Source organism: Urocitellus parryii, chromosome 6 (assembly GCF_045843805.1).
Source record: "Urocitellus parryii isolate mUroPar1 chromosome 6, mUroPar1.hap1, whole genome shotgun sequence".
Classification (NCBI taxonomy): Eukaryota; Metazoa; Chordata; class Mammalia; order Rodentia; family Sciuridae; genus Urocitellus; species Urocitellus parryii.
Genome location: NC_135536.1, coordinates 89,128,315 through 89,153,425, shown reverse-complemented (window position 1 = coordinate 89,153,425; position 25,111 = coordinate 89,128,315). Strand labels below are relative to the sequence as shown.

At 43.9% G+C, this 25,111-nt stretch overlaps 1 protein-coding gene across 5 annotated transcripts in view; it reads right to left on the bottom strand.

Moving 5' to 3' along the window:
* Positions 1–25,111, bottom strand: part of Mapkbp1 (mitogen-activated protein kinase binding protein 1) — a 54,337-nt gene that overhangs the window by 7,581 nt on the left and 21,645 nt on the right. For all 5 annotated transcript variants that reach the window (XM_026392503.2, XM_077799847.1, XM_026392532.2 and 2 more), the window contains 19 exons: positions 17,845–17,936; positions 8,919–8,981; positions 8,653–8,710; positions 7,743–7,913; positions 7,206–7,343; positions 6,797–6,979; positions 5,827–5,987; positions 4,846–5,035; positions 4,016–4,162; positions 3,622–3,797; positions 2,673–2,764; positions 2,275–2,400; positions 1,871–1,941; positions 1,652–1,773; positions 1,299–1,374; positions 1,073–1,184; positions 830–893; positions 439–573; positions 117–253 (listed from right to left, as the gene is read on the bottom strand). In XM_026392503.2, coding sequence (XP_026248288.2) covers positions 117–253; positions 439–573; positions 830–893; positions 1,073–1,184; positions 1,299–1,374; positions 1,652–1,773; positions 1,871–1,941; positions 2,275–2,400; positions 2,673–2,764; positions 3,622–3,797; positions 4,016–4,162; positions 4,846–5,035; positions 5,827–5,987; positions 6,797–6,979; positions 7,206–7,343; positions 7,743–7,913; positions 8,653–8,710; positions 8,919–8,981; positions 17,845–17,936 — 2,314 coding nt within the window. The remainder of the gene's footprint in view (positions 1–116; positions 254–438; positions 574–829; positions 894–1,072; positions 1,185–1,298; positions 1,375–1,651; positions 1,774–1,870; positions 1,942–2,274; positions 2,401–2,672; positions 2,765–3,621; positions 3,798–4,015; positions 4,163–4,845; positions 5,036–5,826; positions 5,988–6,796; positions 6,980–7,205; positions 7,344–7,742; positions 7,914–8,652; positions 8,711–8,918; positions 8,982–17,844; positions 17,937–25,111) is intronic.

Sequence of the window (25,111 nt, the reverse complement as noted above, 5' to 3'; positions counted from 1 at the left end):
AGTGATGCCCCAGTTTCCTCAGTTCATGCTAATCTCACCCTAGGGTTACAGAAAGGATCTATCTAGCCATTACACCACCTGTTGGCTGTCTGGCCCCACACCAGACTGCTACAGACCAGGCTCTTTCTTGGTACTCTTGGCAAGGATGGGAAGAGCTGGCAGTTCTTCTTCTTCAGTACCCTCATCTTCTCCCTCCTTGTCACTGTCTGATGAGAGAGCTGGTCCAGAAGAGAGCATCACTGGGGTCTGGGGCCTGAATCCAAGATAAGGGAGGTCATGGGGATAGCAGATACACTGAGGAAAAAGTCAGGATGATAATACTCTGTGTTTGAGAAGCAAGACCTTGGGAGATAAAGTTGCTGAATGGCAAGAGGAGCAGTGAGATCACAGCAAGCCATCTGGACACCCACCCATCATTTGCCCATATTCTGTTCTCACCGGTTGGGTCCGGAAGCCCTTTGGGGAGAGGTGGGTCCTTGCTGTTTGCCCCCTCGCTGACGCTGGCGCAGCTCGGCCAGACGTTGCCTCATGCTGATGGTCATCTCAGAGCTCAGACGCCATACAAATATGCAGCTGGGATATAGCCACAGAGTTGGGTTAGGGAGAGGCAGGGCAGGACTCTGGAGGTGGCAACACCATTAGTCCTCCTTTCCTGTGGACTGGCAAGAAGACCACAGCCACCCTCCACTTCCAGGCTAGGCCCAGTCAAGAAATTTCCCTGTTCAGCCCTACTTTCCAGAGATACATGAGATGAACAGAGGGGAAGGACAGTGTGTGCTTGTGGCACAGACAAAGAATCTGTTTCTAGGGGAAGCTGGCTTCTACTTACCTGTCCCCTGAAACACTGATGAGATGTTTGCAATCATTACTAAATTTCATGCCAGTGACAATCTCTGTGAAGAACAAAGAATATAGTCTATAAGCCACCCTGAATTTCCAACCACTCCTGTCTGACCTAACTGTGGAGATGGTGGCTGGTTGGAGGGGAAGGTCAGATAGCTCTGTTGGGTCACAAGAAACTAAGTGAAGAAAGAGTAGAGTTCCAGGAGCAGAGTAGTGGGGCTACACTCACCTGAATGGCCAAACATGGTGGCCACACACTCGCCTGAGGAGAAGTCAAAAATTGAGAGGTTCTTGTCGGAACAACTGGTGGCAATGTAGATCCCTGAAGGGTCTGTCTGCACCTGAGGAGTGGAGTCACATAGATGAAGAAGAGTACAAAAGAGCCACTGCTTCTTCACCTCATACTTTTCTGTCCCCTTGTACCTTGGCCCAGTGCCATCCCACTAGGCTCTTACCTTAATTAGAGTGCCATCCTCACCCTGTGATCCTTTAAACAGCTTTTTCTGCTTCCCACTGCTGATGTTGAAGATCCTATAAAAAAAAAAAAAAAAAAAAAACACTTGCTCTTATAAGGAAGAGTTACAATCAAGCACACTTGGGTGGTAGAAATGCCAGCAGTCACTCCTGGGAGCTAACCCCCAACACCATACGGGCCACCATTCTTGGGTGAGGCACAGTACTTATTGTGTAAGTTCAAGGGGATACAAAGTCCTGAACAAAAAGATACATATGGGAAATGAGCTGTATAGAGTTGATCCCTTAGAACTCAAAAGAATGTGGTCTGACAATCTGAGAGGGGGATGCCCACCGAATATTTCTGTCCTGGCAGCCAATGGCCGTGTACTTCCAGCTAGGCTCCACATCCATGTCATAGAGGGTTGTCTTGCGTACCACATGGTGTGTCCGTGTAAAGTGTACTCCATCTCCAGACTGCAGAGGTGGAGCATGTGGTCAGTCCCATACCCAAATGCCTCACCAGACCCACTGAGCCCTGCTTTTACCCCCCTTTACTTCCCAGTACCCTCACCTTCTGTGCAGTGCGGAAGTAGATGCTCTTGTCTGCTCCACAGCTGATCATGCGCACTTGCCCATCGCTGGCTATGGAGGAAGGGGGCCTAGCTACTCCCACCATTCCCACTGCATGAGAGCAACTTTCCTCTGTGTTTTCACCCATTCAAACTATTCTACATGGTGGGTCAACCAATTAAATAAGAATGCTTCCCTCTAAACCCAGGTTTTCCTTTTTCCCCATCCTCAACCCAACCTGGTTTGCTCAGGGTCCTCCAGACTGAAAGACTATATTCCATTTGTCTTCCCATCCAACCCCAGGCCTCCCAGCTGCTGTCCAACTTCCACACCATTGGCAGACCTTTTTCACAGAAATAGAAGGTGGTGTAGGTGGCAGAATGTATCTCAATTGTCCTGTCCCACCTGCAAATTTGACAGCAGTGATGGAAGACGAGTGCTCATCCAGTGTCTGCTGTAGGCTATACTCCCGCCCAGCATCTAGTACATGGATCAGCCGGTCACGGCTTGCCGACGCTAGCAGCTTCAGACCTAGGGTTGGAAGAACTCAATCAACCCACATGTTCCCTGAGCATGTTCTTAACTAGGCCTGACAAAGAGCCCCAAAGAAATTGAACCTCACATCTCTAAGCTACATCAATCATGGAGCAGGGACAGAGCTGTTCTCTTCTAACTCTACAAACACCAAATAATCTAAAAGATGATCAGCCTCACATATAAGAGCTAGGATACATATAAAGTGGCACTAGAGGGATTGGAGGACTCTATGCCATTTTGGGCTACAGAATGGGCATCCTGCTTACCTGTATCTGGCTTAGAGTACTCCAGGCACAGGATCTCTGAGTCATGTGCCTCCACCTTCAGCATCTCACTCAGAGACTGCAGTTCATGCACCCTACAAAGAGGAGCAGAGGAAGAAAGAGGTCACTGCCAGGCCACAGGAGGAAGGACTCATCCCCTTTGTCTACTATATCTTCTCCTCCAAATTCTTCTTTTCAAACTTTTAAGCTTAGAAAAAAGTTCCAAAAAGAGTACAGAGGTTTCTTATTTTCCTTCCTCAGCTTTTGCTAATGTTAACATCTTGTATAACATGATAGTACAATTATCAGAACTAGGGAAATTTACAGTGGTACAATACTGTTTCCATTTGTACAGAAGTAACATATTAAATATGAAAGATCTTATCAATGCTTGATTATTGAAACCATTTAAGTATCCCTAAATAGTGACAAAGAAAACAAAAACAAAGACCTTATTCAAATTTCACCATTTTTTTCACAAGTCCTTTTTACTTGATCCAGGCTCCTACCCAGAGTCCAAATGTCATCTAGTTGTTACTTCTTAACTTCCTGTAGTCTGTAATAGTTTTTCAATCCTTCCTTACCTTTCATGTCCTTGATACTTTTGAAAAGGATTGATCAATTACTCTGTTGTATGTTTCTCAATTTGAGTCCGTCTAGGGTTTTCTCATGAGTGAACTGAGTTTATGCATTTTGGGTAAAAAGACCACAGAAACAATGTTATATACTTAGAACATCGTATTATGGGCTTCATCATGTTGATGTGTGGATATTAACTATTAACACTTGGTTAAGATGGTCTCTCTCATGGTAAAGTTATTATTTCCTTTCAAGTAATAAATAATTGTTCCTCAACCTTTTTGAGACAAATCCTCCTAAAGCTCTGTTCTTGGGGCCCTAACTACCCCAAGCCTACACCACAGGTCAGTACCCACTCTGGACCTGGCATTACCTAAGTGTGCCCATACGGTCTCCAGAAGCTAGATGCTGTCCATTGGGGCTAATACACACAGAGCGAATGCCCACACGGGGATCCATCAGGGACCCATCAGCTTTGTCTCCTCCAGGCATCTCAGTGTCCAGCAGGGCCTGAGTGTTCCCATCCACATAGATTATCTTAATGAGATCCTAATAGAACAGGTTAGAAGATGTGGATAAGGCAAACTTGATAGTATAGCTGAGAAAAGAAAGGAATGCTGGGCAATATAAACCTTGATTCATATAGCCCAACTAAACAAGAGCTGGAAAATCAAGGTCTGAGGGCTCAGTTGTTGAGAATGATGTGTGAAGGCTGTAGGTATGGGAGAACTAAGTATGGAGTGGGGGCCCTGGGGTCTCAGGCTCACATTACTGAGAATGTTTCTGTGCAGGGTGGAGCCATGTACTCCTGAGCTCTCTGTGTTCCACAGGCGGATGGTGTTGTCTGAGGAACAGGTAATAAAGGAACTGGGGGGCAGGCAGGCCTGGTTACTGTCCTTCACCTCAGGATACACCTAGAGGGACAAAGGGAAGAGAGACAAAGGGAAAGGGTCCATTCTCTGCCCAAGGAAATGAAAGGGAATGAAATTAAAAACAGAATGCTGGCTATGACTTAGCTGGGTACTCCACATATAGTATGTAAAGCCATAACATATACTCTATATATTTTTTTAAAATATTTTTTTAGTTATAGAGGAAAACAATACCTTTATTTATTTGTTTATTTTTATATGGTGCTGAAGATCAAACCCAGTGCCTCACATGTGCCAGGCCAGCACTCTACCACTGAGCCACAACCCCAGCCCCATACTTTATATAATGACTAAGGGAAAACTCATTAACCAAGTACTAACTACACACCACTCCCCTATGTCTCCCACTTATATCTTTTCCTTTTATTCTTACAACATTAGATGATTCAGGAATATCATTCTATAGCTGAGGAAACTGAGGCTTGGTCAAGTTTAATAACTTGTTCAAAATCACTGATCCCAGGATGAGGCAAAACCAAGGACAGATGGGGCAAATTGGAAGAAGCCTAGGATGCATAGCAGTAAAATTCAAGCTCAATCCCAGGATCCACAACAGGGACATCACTGGAGAAATAGGGAGGCAGCAGGAACTTATGGTTATACTTAGGGTTCCCCACTTTCTGTCCTCAAAATGGCATCCCAGCAAACCAGGTCAACCCACATACCTCCACACTCCAGACGCAGGAGGAATGATACAGAGCCGAGTACACCTTGCCCACTTTCTTAGGGTCCCTCACATCCCAAACATAGATGCTGTGGTCATTGTATACACAAGACAGCCACTGATTAGTTGGATCGAAGGTCAAGGCAATGGTGTCTGGATACCTAGCATTTGCCCCTCCAGAAAAGAGGCGACTGTTGGGGAGAGGACAAAATAAACTGGTGAGACCAAAGGGAATGAAGAGAAGCTGACTCACAAGAAAGGGCAGGGCATGGGCATCCCCTATAGACATGTAAGTTTAGAGGTAGTTGCTTGAGAACAAAGAAGCAGCCTCTTATACCCATCAGCTGAGAGTTGACCAGTACTAGCTACTGGGCCACAATGCTCTCCTGATGAACAGAATTAAGTTCACAGAATATCAAAGCCAGACAAGGTGATTCTGTAGCCATAATAGGGCAAAACAAAATGAAACTATTCTGCAATCATTTCTGCACACAGAGGAAAACAAGATCATCATCCAAGCCTCAAAAATGACCAAACATCACCTTTTCCTGTCTAACACAATTGATGGCCACTTCTTTACCATATAACAGCTTAACCCCATACTCTTCCTTCTAGTTCTTAGATAAAAAGCATCAAGAGGACCAGTTGTGAAATTTCCCCTAGGAATTGTTCCCTAATAGCATCCAACCAGAAAAAAACTTCAATCCCTTAAACTATTCCTAAAATAATCTAATGCAACCCCAAATCCTATAATAAGCTACTCTAAACACCCACCTACTGAGATACTCCCTGGTCCTCCATAGTGCAAGGTCTCTTTGGTTCGAAAAGTATCAATAAAACCAAATGAATTTGTCTACAGAGGTGATCCTGGTAATCTCTGGGCATCAATACACTCTTTATTTATTTCTCTGAAGCACTTTTGACAAGGAAGTCTGGGTACATGGTAAGGCAATGAATGGAGGCAAGGGCCCACATAGCTCACCTGGCCTCAGTGATACTGGCAATGTCTGTCCCCAAGGCATGGGGTCTGGGCAAAGTGCTGAGGAAGTGTAGGTTAGAGGGGTTGAAAAGACGCACAGTACCATCAGCACAGCCACAGAAGATGTAGTCTTGGCTCACAGAGATGCAGTGGGCAACCGTGGTCTGTGGGCAAAGTAACTCAGGTCAGTAAGAGCCACCTGCCCATTCAGTCTTTTCTTCTCCTCCCAAACCCCTCAATAACAGTCCCCTGCTGAGAGGAGAGAAAAGTCAAGGTGGAGATGAGGGAATAGCAGCCCAGCTGCTATGTCTTGAGCCCCTCAACTATCATCCCGTGATACTCTCCCTCCAGCAACAGGTGGCCAGAGGGCCCAGGGTCCTATGCAGTTGAGGGATGGAGATCAGGGAGATCTAAGGCACCAGAAGTTTTGGCAAAGAGGATAAAGTGCCAGGTGTGGGGCCCATGCCTATAATCCCAGCAGCTTGGAAGGCTGAGGCAGTTCAAAGTTCAAAGCCAGTCTCAGCAATTTAGCAATACCCTCAGCAACTCAGTGAGACCCTATCTCAAAATAAAAAATAAAAAGGGCTGGGGCTGTAACTCAGTGGTTGAGTACCCCTGGGTTCAATCCCTAGTACCAAAAAAAAAAAAAAAAAAAAAAAAAGATAAAGTAGGAAAAGCCTAGCAGAGAGAAACAGTCTGAGGAATAGAGGAAGTCTAGGCAGCACTTACTGTGAAGCTGTCTGTGTTCTGAGCAGAAGAGGAAAGCAAGGGAGAGAGAAAGAAAGAGAGAGAGCAAGAGGAGGCAGTTACACAGATCACCAGGAGCTGGCACTGGGCCAACTCTCGCAACCCAGGCTTCCTTCTCCTGGAATCCCCTCCTGCATGCATGAAGGCCCACAACCTAGGATCTGGAGCCCCCAACATCAGTTCTCCCAACTTGAGCCATGCCCTTCTCTGGTACAGAGGTACTTACTCTCAGCTCCACCCACTTGTCCAAAAGCCTGCGATCACTGAACTCACACAGCAGGCCTGAGGATGTGATGCAGAAAGTGCTGTCGGCTTTCTTTCCTCGGCCACAGGCCACATCAGTAAACAGGTTGTTCCGTAGCTCCCCCAGCAACCCTGAGCGGCCCAGCAGGGGTACAGTGGCATTTACCTGTAGAGACATGCCACCACTAGCCATCCATCTACCCCAGATCCTTCCCCCTAGAAAAGAGGTCCTAGGAGAGGGGAAGTGGCAAGGTCCCTTGCTTTTTGAGACTACTGTTTTAGCCCAGATAACACCTGGCTCATTCAAAATTTCTGAGTGGTGGCTGAGCAGGCAGAAGAGGCCCAAGTGGAATAGTCTTCTCCCAGGGTGGGAGACTATCTCAGCACCTCACCTTTGAAGTCTTGCTGTCATCAAGGTACCAGAATTTGATGTGTCGGTTGCCTGCAGTGACAAAGTAGCTGCAATCTTCAGAGAAGGACACAGCTGTCACCCGACTGGACACCTTATTGGAGGCCACCACAATGTTTTTCTGGTGGGAAAGTCAAAAGAAGAATCAAGGGTTTGTCTCTCTGGGCTAAGAAGAAAGAGACTCAAATAGAAGACAGTTAGAAAAAAATTCTACTTGGGGGGAAAAAATGTTTCTAAGATCTACTGGAAAAAAAGAGGGATAGGAGAGAATTCCTTTCTAGAGGAACTGAAATGATACATTTCCTTTAGAGGTCAGAAAGACATAAAGCAAGCCCTTTCTAGCAACATGGTTGAAACACAGTTGCTATTTTCTTCTTCAGATCATTTTCTAGGATGAGACTGAGATCAGCAAAGTCGATTGAAGTAGCTCAGGGCAACAGCTCAGGGTAACAGCTTCCTGACTCCCCAATTGACAATTCAACTCCCACAAAGTTTCCAGGCCATCCCACCTACCACTCACCTTCCAGGCCCAAACGTTGACAATCATATCATGCTGGTAGCCCACGGAGACAATGTACTTGGCACTAGGGGAGAAGGCCACACAAGCCACTCCATACTTATGCTCTTGCAGCTCTGCCACTTGGCTATGCTCAGCCACATCCCAAACCCGCACGGCAGGCATGTGCCCACTCTGCAGGGAGGTAAGAACTATAAGTGAGGACCATAGATAGGTACATAGCCTCCCTTAAAGGTCTTTCAGAATGGGAGCCCTCACCTCCTTACTACTGGACACCATCTCTAATGGTCCCCTGGCCAAAAGTCAAGAGCAGGGTGCTATTCAGAACAAAGATATAGAGGAGACATGATAAATATCCGATGATGTCAGTGATTATTAGAGATACAGTGGTTCCAGATTTTATTCAGTGTATCTGGGTAGAGGCCCAGACCTCCGTATTTGGCCAAAGCTCCTTGAATGATTCTGATGGACAGATAGCTTTCTATCACCACTCATGTCTGTTTCTACCCTTCCTGTAAGAGACTGAGAGGGCAGAAGTATTCTGCACGTGCCCAGCAGGGGGCCTCCAGGGATAAGGAATATTTTAGGTCAGTGGTTTTCTGTATGCTTCCCTAACCACCCACATCATTATTCTCTGGGAACTTGTTAGAAAAGTCATTTGGGGATTCCCAGACCTGTAGAATCAGACAACTCTGAGGGCAGGCCCAGCAACATGTACTTTAACAAGCCTTCTAGGTGATTCTGATGCATACCAATGCTTAGAACTACTTGTTTAAGGTATAGAAAAAATAGGATTTGGCATCAGTTCAGGAAGACAAATTGGCAGTAGCCTAACTGAACATAGGATTATGGTTTTGCTGAGGGCAGACAACACACACTCTTAATAGAATTGCTGCTTCTCTCCTTCACTCACCTCTCCAGTGACCAAGTATTTGCCATCAGGGGAGAAGGCAAGAGCAGTGATAGTTTTCCTGCAAGAGATGGGGCAGATTCAGAGGGGCAGTGGCAATCTGCCCCCCTACCCACTGCCAGGACCTCTCCCAAAGGCACACCCAGGAGACTCAGATGGCATAGCACTGCCTTATCTGGCCCTGGCCCCAACCATGTCCCAGTCAGAGTCTCGGTGTCCTCTCATGCTGCCAGGAGGAAGAAGTTTTCCCTGAAGCCAGGCCCACCTACCTGGAACTGTTGAGGATGTGATGCTGTTTGTGTTTCCGGGGATTGAAAAGCACAACCACACACCTGAGGAGATGAGTGAGACATGAGACTCAGCACCAAATCATAGCTTCCCCAGAAGCTCGAAGGCCATCTAAGACTTCTAGTTACCCAGCAGAGGAAACATTCAAGCTCAGAAAGGTTCCAATGCTTTCTCCTGGAAACCTGTTCTTGCTTCCTTTCTCCATCCAAGAGAGACTGTCTCTGTAGCCCCGCAGGATAAAAAGGCTCCCTGGACATCTATACCCACCAAGTTCCCAAGTACCAACCCACAATCTCTGGCCATAGCTACAAAGAGCAGCAGGAACACAGGCCTTCCCAAAGCCCTTGCAAATACCTGAGGAAGGAGTAAAGGAGGGAAGACTCAATGTGATTTAGGTAAAGCAGGCCTCAGGTGTACAGCCTGTTCTCAGGCTTAGAGCCTGACACAGCCATTTGTGTGTCAATCATTTGTGCCCAAAGGAGAAGTAAGGCCTCTTGTGTGTGGACGTGTGTACACCTGGCAGGAACTGGCCTTCAAAACTTCTACATATTGGATAAGGAAGAGCATGGGAGGCCTCAAAGGGGATCAAAACTACAGGGAGGCCTGGTAAGACAGGAATGAGAGACAGAGATAGCTTGAAGAAAACCTTACAGAGCCACAGAGCTCCCAAGCCCATCTCAAATAATCTCTAAATAGGGCCTCCTGACTGCTACAAAAGGATAAGAAGGGACTTTGCCTGCCTTGCACAGAAGGTTCAGAAAATATCATTTGGCCACTAAAAATTGCTGGGCTGAATTCATGATGATGACAGACCTGGGGTGTATTTTTTTCATACACTGAAAAAAAAGTCTTGGGTTGGGGATATGGCTCAAGCGGTAGCGCGCTCGCTTGGCATGCGGGCGGCCCAGGTTCGATCCTCAGCACCACATACAAACAAAGATGTTGTGTCTGCCGAGAACTAAAATAAATAAATAAATATTAAAAAAGAAAAAAAGTCTTAAAATCTGAATATCTAAATCAACTATAACTGCTATATTTTTTTCATACACCTATTCAGGAATGATTGAGCACTCCAGCCAGGTAATAAGACTGCTGAACAGGATCAGGTCCAGATTGCCCAGAGGCAGCTCCAGGGAGGGAAGCTGGGTAGCAGGCATCAAAAGGAAGAAGCCAGAAGCCAGTAGCCAGGCAATGTTCTTGTTAGGCTCCTTGGCTCTGAGCAGGCTCTGGCCTGTTCCCCACCTTCCTCACCTGTTCATTAGCAGTGGAACTTCTGACCAGAGCAAGCTACACCAGGGAAGAGGAGGAGAAGAATGAGCAAATAGCTACTTCCCCAAGTCCTAAACTTTTGTTAGAGGGAAGCCCACTGCAATCCCCATATCTAATCCCCATTGCTTCTGAAAACTAGAAGTGGAAGAGATACAAGTTGCTAGTGAATGCTTAGCTGACCAATAGCTTTGGAATTCCTGAGCCCATAATCTCCTCTAACTCAATCTACCCGTTCCTTCCTCACCATTTTTCCCCCTCCTCTCCCCATCTACTCTTTCCTGTTCCCTTTATGCCTTTTCTCCTTTCTTTTTTTCATTTCTCCCTTCTAGAATGTTGTGGTCAGGAGAGCTTTACAAAATGACAAAAACAGGATCAGGTCCAGATTGGAAACAGTGCTCAATCACTCCTGAATAAGTGTATGAAAAAAAATATATAGCAGTTATAGTTGAAAGTCTACAGATTTAGATATTCAGATTTTAAGGCTTTTTTCCAGTGTATGAAAAAAAAATACACCCCAGGTCTGCCGTCATCATGAATTCAGCCCAGCAATTTTAGTGGCCAAATGATATTTTCTGAACCTTCTTAAAATCCGTGCTGACTGGTTAAGGAGGCCCTGTATAGGTTCATCTCTTTAGCAAAGGCATCCATAGTCTGATTGGTTTATGAATTACCTAGTAACCTGGGAATTGAACTCCGGGCCTCACATGTGTTAGGTAAGCACTTTACCACTGAGCTACATCCCAAGCCCAGTTACCTAGCTTTCTGATTAGTTACAGATCAACCATAGCAGAGGGCTTCTACTCAAGAGTTGATATACTTGAATTGACTTGATATACAATCCAACCAACCACATACCACATCCAGAAAAAGTTAAGTGTTGAGGGCTCTACAATAAGCCTGTGAGTTTTCCCTTAAGCCCACTGTCCCAAAGCAGCATTACAGCTTTTAAAGGGCAGTGCATCAGACTGCTTAAAACACTTTCCAGGTCATTGCTCCAAACTTTTCCAGGTCATTGTTCTGAAACTTCTTGGGACAAAACATCCTGTTTCCTCCTTCTCCTAAGTTTGACTCCATGGTGGGAGGAAGAGAAAAAGCAGCAGTGTGTGTGTGTGTGTGTGTGTGTGTGTGTGTGTGTGTCTAGAGGCAGATGAACAAACTCTCCCTTCTCTAATATTCACACGCTCCACTAGTTAGCCTGGGAAATTCTCAGGTATGGCATGGAAGAGTTAAGAAAGGGAGAGACACACAGAGGGAGGCTCTTAATCTCAACTTTTTTACTCCTAGTTATTCAGATTTGAAAAACATTCAACACAGGGAAAAAGGAAGAGACCAACCCATGGAAACAGCTCCACTGTGGAGACAATAATGTAGATGCGAACTGCTCCCTATGTGCCTAACTGTTTGAGCTCCCAAGAAAACAGGAGGTCCTGTTCAGGAAGGAGCCTCCTTGTTCTTCTTGGTGAACTTTCAGCAAGCTCCTCAGTCAGCTAGGAAAAGCAGGGGGAAGTACAATTGTCATCAGTCTTTGGCCCTCTATTTCCACATCCTTGCCCGGCAGCATGAGCCTTGCAGCAGTTCTAACTGAAATCCTCAACATGACAAGGACAGGGCTGGCTGGGCTGGCTGGGCTGGCCCAACAGTCTAACTCCTGTAACTCAGAACCTGAGGGTGCAGAGAGATTGCCTGATCTCACAGGAAGAGGGTAAGGCCTCAGTTCCTCTGGGCTTCAGCTCCTGGGAGTCATGTGTGGAATACTAGTGCCAGGAAGGGCCAACCCCTCAAGATTACCCAATTCCCTGTACAGGTCCAGGCCTGCTTCCATCAAGAAGAACCCAGCATATTCAATAGGATCCACCTTCTACTATTCTCCAACTTCCAGAAGGCAGCGCTAAACGAACCCTGAAATGAGTTATGACTGAAGCAGCACATGCAGGGAGCAGGCACAGAAGGTTCAATCAGAGATTCTGTGCCTTCAAATTTCTTCTTTCAGATCAGATAAAATCAAGAGTGACTCAACGAGGTATACCAAAGGTCCTTCAAGCCTGGCTCAAATGTCATCCTCTACCCCTAATTATGACTAAAAACCTACTCTCCACATTCTCTATTGCTCTTTAACATCACTGCTTATACTTTTTTCCAAGTGTACATTTACTTATAATATTCTACATAATTTAACTTCACACACTAGATTGCCAGCTAGTGAAGAGGACATTTTTTTTTTTTTGTCTTTTTTATTTACTGGTAAGTCCTTAGGGCCTAGAAGATAGGCACTCAGTAAGTATTTATGGATGAGTGAATACAACTTTAAGTTACTAGCTGCAAGATCTCAAAACTCTTGACTGCTGAGAAATCTCCTGGGTAGTAGACCTGTGAACCAGGACAGGTCCTAGCACAGGTCTATGGTTCTCCCACATGGTAGGCATTTTGGATGACCCACTGATGCCCAAGGGCAATATGGCAGAAGAAAGAGCAAGAACACCTCTCTGCTAACGTATTCTATGATCTTGGACATCTACCTTCACTTCTCTGCTGACCCCCTGGATAGCCCTTTCCTTGTATTAGGGGACCCTTCAAGAGCACCATGTTGGTTATTTTGGATACTATCTTCAATTCTCACAACAATTCTATGAGGTAGATATTACTTCTGTTTTATAGATGAGAAAATTGAGGTTAAGATAAGTGAACCAGGTTATGAGGTCTACTGGCATCTCTGGTTTCTGGAACACTGTTTCTTGAGCCCCCTCCTCCAAGACATGGGAAAAGACTGGATGTTATATTACCCTGTGAATTATGTGCCCAATGATTTAGGGCTATCAGCATGCTTTTCTTTGCCCAGAGGACTCTAAACATAATCCTTTCCTTGACAAAAAGTGAATTGCAAGACTTAGAAGCCAGGTCAAAAAGGAAGCATTCACGCACCTTTCTTCTCATTAATTCAAGTGAATTGAGTCCTCCTTCCTTCACCATCTTTGACATTTCCTTCATCTGAAACTTTTTGGAGTCAAATCATACATGTTGCTGCCTCCTTATTATTTAGGTACTATTTCAAATGATTGATCCCTGACCACCCAATCTTAAAGTAGCCCTTCCCTGCTCCCAGTTTTTCACTTAATCTCTTTCCTCCCCTTATTTTGTTTTCCCCTTATTTTAACTATTGTCTGACACTACCTTGTTCACTTACTTGCTTAAATGCTTATTGTCTGCTCACCCTTCTTGAAGCTAAACCCCATAGAAGCAGTGACCCTGTCTGTCTTACTTACTGCTACATCCCCAGTATCTGGCCCAGAGCAGGTTCTCAACAAATACCTGCTAAACAAATGAATGCATCAATCAATAAACTGTTGTGGGAAGAACTAAGGGGTACTGGTTTCCAGTGTAAGATATATAGGGAAGTTGAAAGGAAAGGTACCAAGCTCCCCCTGCTCCGCCCCTTCTTGTATGTACCCCTGCATATGATTTCATCAGGACACCAAGTCCAAGTATCCTCCTCTCAGGCCCACCTGGTCTCTCCATTGTCCCACACACTTCCTGGCAAACACCCACACAAGGCTTGCCTCAGAGAGTAAGAAGGGAGCTCTTTGTTTCTTCAGCTCAGATGTTACTAGAATACAGCATAAGAGGAGTTTCTGTCCTTCCTTGTACCTTGTCCAATGCTTTGAAGCGGGGATCCCAAAATAAATTCCAACATGGGCTGAGTAGACTGAAGGGCCTTCTCAGGTGAAGTCAGTTTCCCTCTTTCCCCCACCTCCCAACCTAAAGCAGTCATGAACCCTCTTAGCTGCTGGATGAGCCTAGTCACCTTGCTAGGACACTTTTTACTCCAGTGGTCAAGGAGCAGCTCTTCCCAGAGCACTTACCCAGGTTACTCAGGCAATGAGGCCAAGAGAAACCCATACTCAGAACTAACTTGCTCCCAAGTGACAACAGGGGCTGTGAAGTGAAGTAGAAAAAAAGGGTGTTCAACTAAATTAAGTCCCTCAAAGAAGCTATATGGGGATTAAGCTGGCATCCTAGGGTAGGAGGGCTTAAAGCATGACAGATGAGGGTGGGCAGTAGAGAAAATGACAGCAAAGGGAGAGCTTTGGAGAAGAGAAGCAGGAGCCACTATAACTGAGGGGTCTCTAACAAAGACTCCACACTCAGCTTGGAGTTCCAAACCATACTGCTGTCTGATATATGCTGTCCACCCTTCTTTCCTTGCGCTGTTTCATTTCCTGTCAGAAAACTTTGTTTTGGTTTGATATTTGCCTCTAGGCCTCTGGGAGAATTTTCTAAGTTTTGTTTCTCCTCTAGTTTCTAGGATACCTGAGAGGGCTTCTGGAGCAACAAGCACAGCAGGAGCAAGAGTGGGGGTTGGGAGTGGTGTTAGGATTACCACATTGCAAGAGAAGGAAGACAGGGGAAAGAAAGAACCAGTTTGGGCTCACACAAATTATAGTGGTCCCTGGAGATCCCAGAAGCACATTAGGGAGTTCAGCAAAGAGTAGAATTAAAACCCCCAGAAAGAGGACATTTTCAAAGAGAAAAATCAAAGTTTCTTTGAACTGACAAAAATTCAAAGGTCAGAAGACAAACCGATCAGGGGCAGAGCCCAACACAGGCCCAAGTGAAGCACAGTTGGAAGACCTACTAGAGGTTGCAGTGTCAGGGAAGCCTGCACACACTACCTGTAAAGATAATGACTCCCAGCCACAAGTGCTAGTCTGGGACTTGCCCATAAACAGAAGCACATAACCTTAAAGGGGCCAGGCCTAGGGTCTCTTAGGGAAGAGGGAGGGCACAGGGTTCCACACTCCCCAATTCAGCAAACACCAGAGCAACACCCTAGGCCTTTCCTGCCCATTCTTCATCTAGATCCAGCCCCACACCCAACAAGAAGGAGCCTGGCTTTCCCAGGCAAAGGCAGGAATGAGTGGAATTCCCCTGAGGCAGGCTGTACAGGGTTATCCAGCAACAGAGGTCCTTCATCAACTTGCCTCTGGAGGGGGAGAAGACCAACCCTACCTCTGCCAGGTAGAGCCAGTGCAGCTCCCATAATCTCCCCACTACAGACACCAAACACCAGAGGGCCCCTCAGGAGAGACACTGACCTCAGAACCTAGGGGTAAAAGACTCTGGCACAGAATGAGCTGCCCATAAATTAGGCTCTTTTCATTCAAATGACAGACAGCTTAGAGGAAAAGCAGCTTTGAAAAATAATCTGCAAGTCTGGTCTTCCCAATCCTATGCCATTTTAAGAGTTAGAGCTCTGAGATCAGACTTCTTGGATTGTAACCCCAATTCAGACATTAATTATGTAACCTTGAGCAAATTGATTTACTTCATTGAATATGTTTCATCCTCTAAAATATGGAGGTGACTAGGCTGGGCATGGTGGCACATGCCTGTAATCCCAGTGACTCTGGAGGCCGAGACAGGAGGATCACAAGTTCAAAGCCAGCCTTAGCAATGGCGAGGTACTAAGCAACTCAATGGGACCCTGTCTCTAAATAAAATACAAAATAGGGCTGGGGATGTAGCTCAGTGGTCGAATGCCCTTAAGTTCAATCCCTGGTACAAAAAAAAAAAAAAAAAAATTATAAATGAGAGAGAGAGAGAGAGAGAGAGAGAGAGAGAGAGAGAGAGATATGAAGACAGATGGGATGGAGTAGCACATGCCTGCTATCCCAGCAACCCAGAAGGTTAAGGCAGGAGAATCACAACCTTAGAAGGATCCCAGCCTCAGCAATTTAGTGAAATCCTTAGGCCCTGTTTCAAGATAAAAAAAATTTTGAAAAATAAAAGGACAGGGAATGTAGCTCAAGGTAAGGAGCATCTGGGTTCAATCCCCAGCACTGCCCCCGACCAATAAATAAATAATTGGGGTAATAGTAACAACCCCACAGGACTGCTCTGAGTATTAAACAGTATAAAGTGCTTAAAGAGTACCTGGACCATAATAAGTATTTTATAAAGATAGCTTTTTTGATGAGATTATGAAACTAAGTAAATCATGTATCCGGTATAAAAACTATATAAGTTGCTAGGGAAATTATATTGGGGAACTAGGCATTCCAAAGTTGAGGGTGGGGTAAGAAAAGTAAAACAGTGGCCTTTCTTATTTTCATGTTCCTGAGCCCATCAGCAAGGGACAGAAAGGATTAGAAGAAGGTGGGACCCCCCCAGAAAAAACACTTCTATAAAAGTCTAAGAAACTATGATTCAGGTTTCTCATTTGGAGGAGATTTGTAGGAGCAGAAGATTAAAACAACAGCAATAACATTATCCCCAGGCCCCTACTTCTCTTTCATGGCACGAACACTACTTAAAGCAGATAAACAGTAATATCAGGATTATTTCTAATAAGTGGAAATGAGTCAAATATCCATCAACCAAAGAACAGTTAAAATGTGATATAGCAATATGATGGAACATTATTCAGCCACAAAAAGGAATGGAGTACTGATACATGTGACATGAACGAATCTTTAAAATATTAGGCTAAGTGAAAGAAGATAGTCACAAAAAGCCAAATATATGATTCCATTTATATGAAATGTCCCAAATAAGCAAATCTGTGGAGACAAAAAAGTAGACTAGCACTTGCCTAGGGCTGAGGATTTGGGGAGGGGGATTGGAGAGTGACTGGAAATGGCTATGGAGTTTCTTTCTTTTTTTTCCTTATAAATTTGTTTTTGAGACAGTCTCACTATGTTGTCCAAGCTGGTCTTGACCTCCTGGTCTCAAATGATCTTGCTTTAGCCACCCCAATGGCTGGGACTATAAGCATATGCCATCATACCCACCTATATGGAGGGGTTTTTTGGTTTGTTTTTTGATTCCAGTGCTGGGGATTGAAGCCAGAGGTCCTCTACCACTGTTACACCCCCAGCCCTTTTTTATTTTGACACAGGATCTTATTACGTTGCTGAGGCTGACCTCAAACTTGTTATCTTCTCACCTCACCCTCCTCAGTTGCTGGGAATGCAGGCATATACCACTGTAACCAGCTGGAGTTTCTTTTTAGGGCAATAAAATTTTTTCTTAAATCAACTATGGTGATGGCTGCACAACTTTGTGAAAATACTAAATACTATGATAGTAGATATTTGTTTATTTATTGCAGTGCTGGGGGATCAAAACCAGGGCCTTGCACAAGCTAGGCAAGTACTCTCTTGAGCTATATCCAGTTCTCAATTGGACATTTTAAATGTATGGTATTAAACCTCAATAAAGGTGTTTTGTTTTGTTTGAGTTTATTTTTGGTGGTGCTAGGGATTGAACTCAGGACCTTCAGGACCTTGTGCGTGGGAGGCAGGCATTCTACCAACTGAGCTATAGCCCCAGCCCTCAATAAAGGTGTTTTTAACAATGGCTAGAAGGTAGTTATTGAAGATGGTGCTGGGAACCATGTGTAATATAAAGTATAAATTTGTATGTGTAGGTGGGTAGGTGGGGACAGATGGTCAAAAAGCAGGATAGGATAGCAATAAGGACAATACCCAACAAAGACCTTTACCTAGTTACAGAAATGGCACAAAAACATTAACCTGGATATATCTCCCAGAAGATACCAGAAAACGCCAGCCCACCCCACCTGGTCTAGCATTTCTATAAACTCACATGCAACAACAAGATCCCTTCTTCCAAGGCACTTACCCAGCTGGGTAGGCAACTAAGCCTGATCGGGGATCACAGGCAAGTCCTCTGCCTCCAGACACTGTTATTCCCAACACCTTCTCCAAGGTTACCTGTTAGAACAAGACAGAAAGTGACATGTTATAGACAGAGTAGGTTCAGGACAGAGGTGATGAAGTGCTTTCCTGACGCCCTTATCTTCAAGAAAATGGAGCTATGATTTCTCCAAGCTCTGTTTAAGTCAAAGGACTTTTGATCATATTGGAAAATTTCAGTGTGAATCCCCTGTGTTTAACCAGATTCAATGTACAGGTACTGTGGGAAAGAAAATCAACAGGTTAAAGCACAATCCATGGCTAAAGAACAATAAGCAATTCAGGAAGGCACTATTTACAAGTTAGGGCCTTGGGTCCCTAGATTGGGCTTTTGGGTCTATGAGACTCAGGGAACCATGTGTAATATAAAGTTCAGGGAATGTACTGATCTTCATGCCTTGTCAGGCATGAAGGATAGGCCACTGTGATCTACCAAGAACCAAAAGGATATTAGGTATTGATTAGGTGACTCATAATATCTCTTAACTTTTTTTTGGCGGGGGGGGGTACTAAGGAGTGAACCCAATGATACTTCATCACTGAGCTACATCCCCAGGTTTTTTTTGTTTTTGTTTTTGTTTTTTAGACAGGGTCTCACTAAATTGCTGAGGCTGGCCTCAAATTTGCAATCATCCTGCCTAAGCCTCCCAAGTTGCTGGGGTTACAGGTATGCACCATCAGGTCCATCAACTATCCTTGACCTCTGCATTCTATCATGTTCTTCCCCTCCCCATCAGAGGTCTCTACCTCCCAAATGTCTACCAGTTCATATAGACTTTGAGCCTAGGAAGCAGAAACATGGCTTAATGTTGTGTTTTGCAAAGTATAGAGGATACTCTATTATTATTTAAGCCACATCTCCCACAGAGAAGATAGGGAAACATGCAAAGTGCTCAGAGATTCTAAAAGGACATGGTCACACATGTCATTCATCACTCTCATTATAAGTATTATCACCTCACACTGTCTGCAGCCCCTAAAACCCATATGGACTAAACTTAAATTAACCCATCACTGGTCTCTCTGCCAGATGATGCCATATGAGGTTCAGACTACCCTGTAAGCTTTTGCTTACTGCTCCACCTCACACTCTGTTACAGGATAGTTTGCTGGTTACTCCAGGTCCAGTCTCCTCCAGTACTGTCAGAAGGCACTTCTTGCACCAGTCCTCTTTAGGGATGTCCTTGCTCTCCCTTCATTCAGAAAGCTTCTGAGCTTCTGAATGCAGAATAGCCATGTAAACAGGCTACACTATAGTCTGATATGAAAACTCTGAACCTGAGGAGTCTTGGAAATCCCAGGAGAGCAATTGAACCAGAAACACCTAAAAGGGTATTCATACTTGTGACATGGTAGAGACACCCAGTCCAGGCCAGTTTCTAGAGAGGGTAATCCCAGAATCAACCAGGATAGTTTCCTCTTACTATTCCAATAGTAGAACTGAAAGTACTCTTTGTTATCTCCAAGGATCATTTTGGTTTGAATTAGGCTGGAAAAAAATGCCCTGTGTTGGTCAAAGACCAAACATAAACTTCCCAGGATGATATAGCTGAAACCTTTTCCTCAGAAAGGTTCCCAAGAGTCTTCTGTACTTCAGGGGGATATGGATCAAGAACTCCAACTTGTATCTATATAGTGATAGAAGTGGTTTAGTTATAAGGCACCAAACCACAGCCATCTGGCCAGTACCAAATTTGTCAGTTACCCTTGGCCTAGTTGACTCAGTAAATCTGATGAGAGAGTGACTAACTTTACCTTATCCTAGACATTCTTAATAGTTTTCCCTTTCTTTCTTTCTTTTACTAGGGATTGACTCCAGGGGCAATCTACCACTGACCTGCATTTTCTGGCCTTTTTACTTTGTATTTTGATACATGGTCTTACTAAATTGCCCCAGCTGGCCTCAAACTTGCAGTCCTCCTGCCTCAGTTGCCCAAACAGCTGAGATTAAAGGTATGAACCACAACATTGGGCAGTTTTCCCTAATTTATGCCTCTTTCTATCGTTTTCTCAGCTTAATGATCCTCCCCCCCCTGACATCTAGTTAACTGACACTGGCTAGAGAGTACATATTCATCCTGGGGAAATCTGGAGGATACTCATCTTAGCACTACACCTTTAATTACCCCCAGAGGAAGGGGTGCTCAGGAACATTCCTGCTATAACTACTGCCTGTACAGTGGAGAGAGAGGATACTGAGGCATGACCCACATAGATGGCAGAAGTCACAAAATTAAGTGCAGTGAGCTAAAAGGCTAATAACTCCTATTCTATTCAAGCTAATCTGATTTAAGGCAAATCCTTTCGGTTCAAATTAGCATCAACTCCTTCCCTCCTTATGTTTGAATGTTGGTCCCAAAGAATCAGAACAAGTCAGGTGGCTCTCAGATGCTCTTCCCTCTGATAGGAATTTGGGTAGGTGTTTTGTGGGTAGATGATCCAGTTCCTCAGAGAATTGTGAAACTAGTTTGTACTTTTCAACAGCAATCTAAAGCAGGAGGAGATGTGGGTTACTCAGATCCTAAAAGACCAGTGATTATCAAATTTTTTGACCATGACCCATAGTAAGAAACATACTTTATATCCCAGTGTATACATATATGTATATCTGGATATACTTTTTCAGCATAAAGCTAAAAGGTTTCGCAAAATTTTTATTGCATGTGATATACTCTAGTATATTCCATTTCATTACCTGGACAGGTATGGTGGCATACACCTGTAATCCCAGTACTCAAGGGACTGAGGCAGGAAGATCACAAATTCAGGGCCAGACTCGGCAATTTAGAGAGGCCATAAGGAACTTAGTTGAGACCCAGTCTCAAAATAAAAAATAAAGGGGCTGGGGGATGTGACTCAAGCAGTAGCGCGCTTGCCTGGCATGCGTGCGGCCCGGGTTAGATCCTCAGCACCACATACAAACAAAGATGTTGTGTCCGCCGAAAACTAAAAAATAAATATTAAAAAATTCTTAAAAAAAAAAGAAAAGAACTGGGGCTTGATGTGATAGCCCATGCCTGTAAATTCTAGTGACTCAGGCGGCTGAGGCAAGAGGATCATAAGTTCAAAGTCAGCCTCAGAAACTCAGCAAGACTCTGTCTCAAAAAGTAAAAAGGGCTGGGTATGTGGCTCAGTTGTAAATTGCCCCTGGGTTCAATCCCCTTTTACAATGACAACAACAACAACTACTACTACTATTAATAATGATAATAATAATTCTAGTTATGACCTACTTTATTGATATCATGACCTACAATGGGCTGGAAGATCTAGTTTGGGAAACCTGCTACATACAGACCATTTCTCTCTGCCAGACTTGGGTCACTGACACCTTTGTGTTCTTCAGTCATTTTCCTCTAAGACTCTGCACAGTGGAACATAACTCTAGACTAGGAAAACCTCACAGGCAGGAGTTTGCCTGGGCTCAAAACTTGGCTTATTTTCAAAGGAGTTATGGTTTTTGGCTTTTTCTGGCTCTCTAAAGCAGCTATTCAAGGGGGGAAAAAGCAGTTTCCTTTGGCTCTGTAGAGAGGGAGGAGTAGGGGAAAACATTCAGGGGCATCAGCTGGTTTTTATTTTATGTTCTTAACTCAAACCAGCTTCCTGTTTGCAGGGAGGTTTGGGCTGAGCTCCACTTTCAAAGGATCTGAGAGTCCAGAGCTCCTGTGAAGCCTCCAACATCTAGGTTTATTTTGCAAGACTAACACAATGGACTTTATAAATGGACTCTCTTCCTCCTCTGATAATCTTTTCCCTCCCTCTCTTTCCCAAAATGTAGTAAAGCTTCCACCCACCCTAGAGAATGGACACCTCTTGCAAATGCCACAAGCTAAATGCATCCAAGTACCATTAGTGGTATGCAAGCATTGCCTTACACCAGCTCATATGACTGTGCACAGCTTTTCCCATATTCAGTGATAGCACACTGATAGCCTCGAAATCACCATTGTGGGAGTACTTACACAGGCTTTCCCTTCCCTTCTCAAAGAACCTGTAAACATTCACCAGTATACCACTGAGTTCCAGTCATTATCATCCCTCCCTTGGACAAAGTGTCTTCTCTCCTGCAGGCTTTGCCCCCTACAGCGTTTCTTGGACATGGCAGGTTGCAGTGATACTTTTTTTTTTTAATTAATATTTTTAAACTTTAGATGGACACAATGACTTTATTTATATTTTTTATGTGGTGCTGAGGATAGAACCCAATGCCTCACACATGCTAGGCAAGTGCCTTTCCACTGAGCCACAACCCTAGCCCCTGCAGTGATACTTTTAAATTAAAAATGAAATAATTTCTTTGTTCAAAAATCCTTCAATGGCTTCCCATCTCCAGTAAGTTCAAATACTTGACCCAAATTTATAAGGCCCTAAATCACCCAGCCTCTAGCTCTCTCTCTCTCACCTCATTTCCTATATGCTTCCCCAGCACTCCACCCCAGCCATACTAGCAACTTTAAAGCACCTTAAACTGCTCTAGCCCCCAGTACTTTTCTGCTATTCACATAGCTAATTCACTCAGGTCTTTGCTCCAAGGTGTTTTTTTTTTTTTTTAAGAGAGAGAGAGAATTTTTTAATATTTATTTTTCAGTTTTTGGTGGACACAACATCTTTATTTTATTTTTATATGGTGCTGAGGATTGAACCCAGTGCCCCGTGCATGCCAGGTGAGGGTGCTACCGCTTGAGCCACATCCCCAGCCCCTGATCCAAGATTTTTGGGAGGGTTTTTCCAGAGTAGCTTTACTGCAATCTTTCCATATTGGACTTACCCAGCTTTTATTTTTCTTCATGGTACACAGAGGCAGGTAGTGAACCTGATTCCATCTCTGTACAAGTACTTACTGTCTGTCTTCCCCAGCAGAATGGGAGCTCCTTGAAGATAGGACCTAAGTTGCTATCCCTCACTATAGAACTCCCAAGCACTTTGATCAGTGTCTGGCACATAATGGGCACTTGAAACATATTTGATGAATAAATAAATGCCTGGCAGAGGATTCAGGAACAATGATAGATCAGACATGAGTAAGTCCAGGAAAACTGGGGTATTTCAGGTCAACAGAAATGCTCTTTACAATGTAACTAAGACAGAGTGGCCATGTCCAGCTGAGGACAAGCATAAAGACAGTTAATAATAGAGACAATATTCTGTTTTTTAAACTGATGGTGAGTATACAACTGTTCACTCTTATTATTCCATGTCTTTATTATATGTCTTAAATATTGCATAATAAATATTGAAAAAGAGAGGAGGCTGAGACAGGAAGATCACAAATTCGAAGCCAGCCTTAGCAACTTAATGAGACCCTGTCTCAAAATAAAAAATAAAAAGGGGTGGGGGTGTGGTTCAGTGGTTAAGCACCTCTGGGTTCAATTCCCAGTATCAAAAAACAACAAATCTCTGAGTGGTTTATTGGCACTCTCTTGACCTAGCAATTTGGGGAAAAGGATACAAAGAACTCAATATGTGTTTTTACTTGATTTAAGTTTCTCATTAAGTATTGATAAGACTGCATATTTACATAATGCTCTGACATGTCACTTTTTTTTTTTTTTTGGTACCAGGGATTGAACACAGGGGCACTTAACCACTGAGTCACATCCCCAGCCCTTAATATTTTTTTATTTTTAGATGGGGTGTCACTAAATTGCTGAAGCTGGCCTCAAACTCGCAATCCTCCCGCCTCAGCCTCCCAAATTATTGCGATTACAGGCATGTACTACCATACCTGATAACATAAATATTTTTAATTGTAGATGGACACAATACCTATATTTATATTTTATGTGGTGCTAAGGAGAGAGCCCAGTGCCTTACACGTGCTAGGCTAGTGCTCTAGCACTGAGCTACACAATTCCAGCCCCAACATATCAATTTTTTTTTCTTTTGGTGCTGAGGATTGAACCCAGGGCCTTGTGCATGCAATACAAGCCCTCTACCAACTTAGCTATATCCCCAGCCCTCCAACATATGACTTTTAAGAAGCACTACACATAGTCCTTTTCCTGACTGTTAAGCATGGGAACCGGGGGTAAGATGGGCTTTCTGAGTAACTATGTTGAACAGAGCCTCCATGCTGACCCATACTGAATATGTAGGATGAGCAAGAAATAAACTACCAGCTAGGCCATGGAGATTTTGAAGTGGTTTGTTACCAAGGATTACTGGTCCACATATTTTTCAAACCTGTTGATCTCAAGACCTTTTCATAATCTTAGAATTAATCAAGGACCCCAAAAGAGCCTTTGTTTGTACAGATTATATTTACCAATATTTACTATATTTGAAATCACAATAGAAAGTACTTTATTTATTAAGTCATTTAAAAGTAATAATAATAAATCCATTACTCATTAACATTTTTATTAAAAATAACTATTTTCCCCAAAAAACTTAGTAAGAAGAGTGGCACTGTTTTATATTTTTACCAAGCTTTTTAATGTCTGCCTTAATAGAAAACAGCTGGATTCTAATATCTGCATCTGCATTCAATCTGCTAGTTGAAGTATATAAAAAAAAATCTGGCCTCATTTGGCTATATAGTTGGACAAGGGAAGATATCATGGACTCCCTAATAGGGTTTTGGGAATGCCAAGTGTTCTTAGACCACTAAGATTCAATGACATAACCCCTCCTGAATACTACAGCATCTTTACACATAAGAAAATAAGCTTACTAGTCTGAGAGTTCTGGACTAAGCATTACTTGAAGAAACTGAGGCAGGAAAGAGTCCCTATGAAAGAAATAGCCTCAAAGTCTTGGATGTGGCCCAAAGTTGATAGAAACTTCAGCTCCAAACCTTCAAGATCCAAATGCCAATAAAACTTAGCCCAAGAGATATCACAGCCCAGGTAACTGCTTGTGGCCAGTGTCTTGGGACACAAATGTCTCATGCAGTTGGCATTCTGATCTTTTTCACAGCCCTAGGAACACCACTTCATGCACAAATGAAAACACAGAACTAAGAAGAACATCCATTTTGTACTCCACACCCACAATGAAGCCTAGAAGCAGGGAGAACACCTGAGCTGTGACCAGCTTTTGCTCTAGCAGGTGGAGAGTGTTGAGATGAGAGATGGAGAAAGCCTATACCAACCTGACACAAGGTGTCATCTTTCCTTTGAAGCCAGGCTATTGGTCTGCAGGATAAAAGTATCCTATGAGGAAGGGCTTACATGACTTCCACTCCCCATATG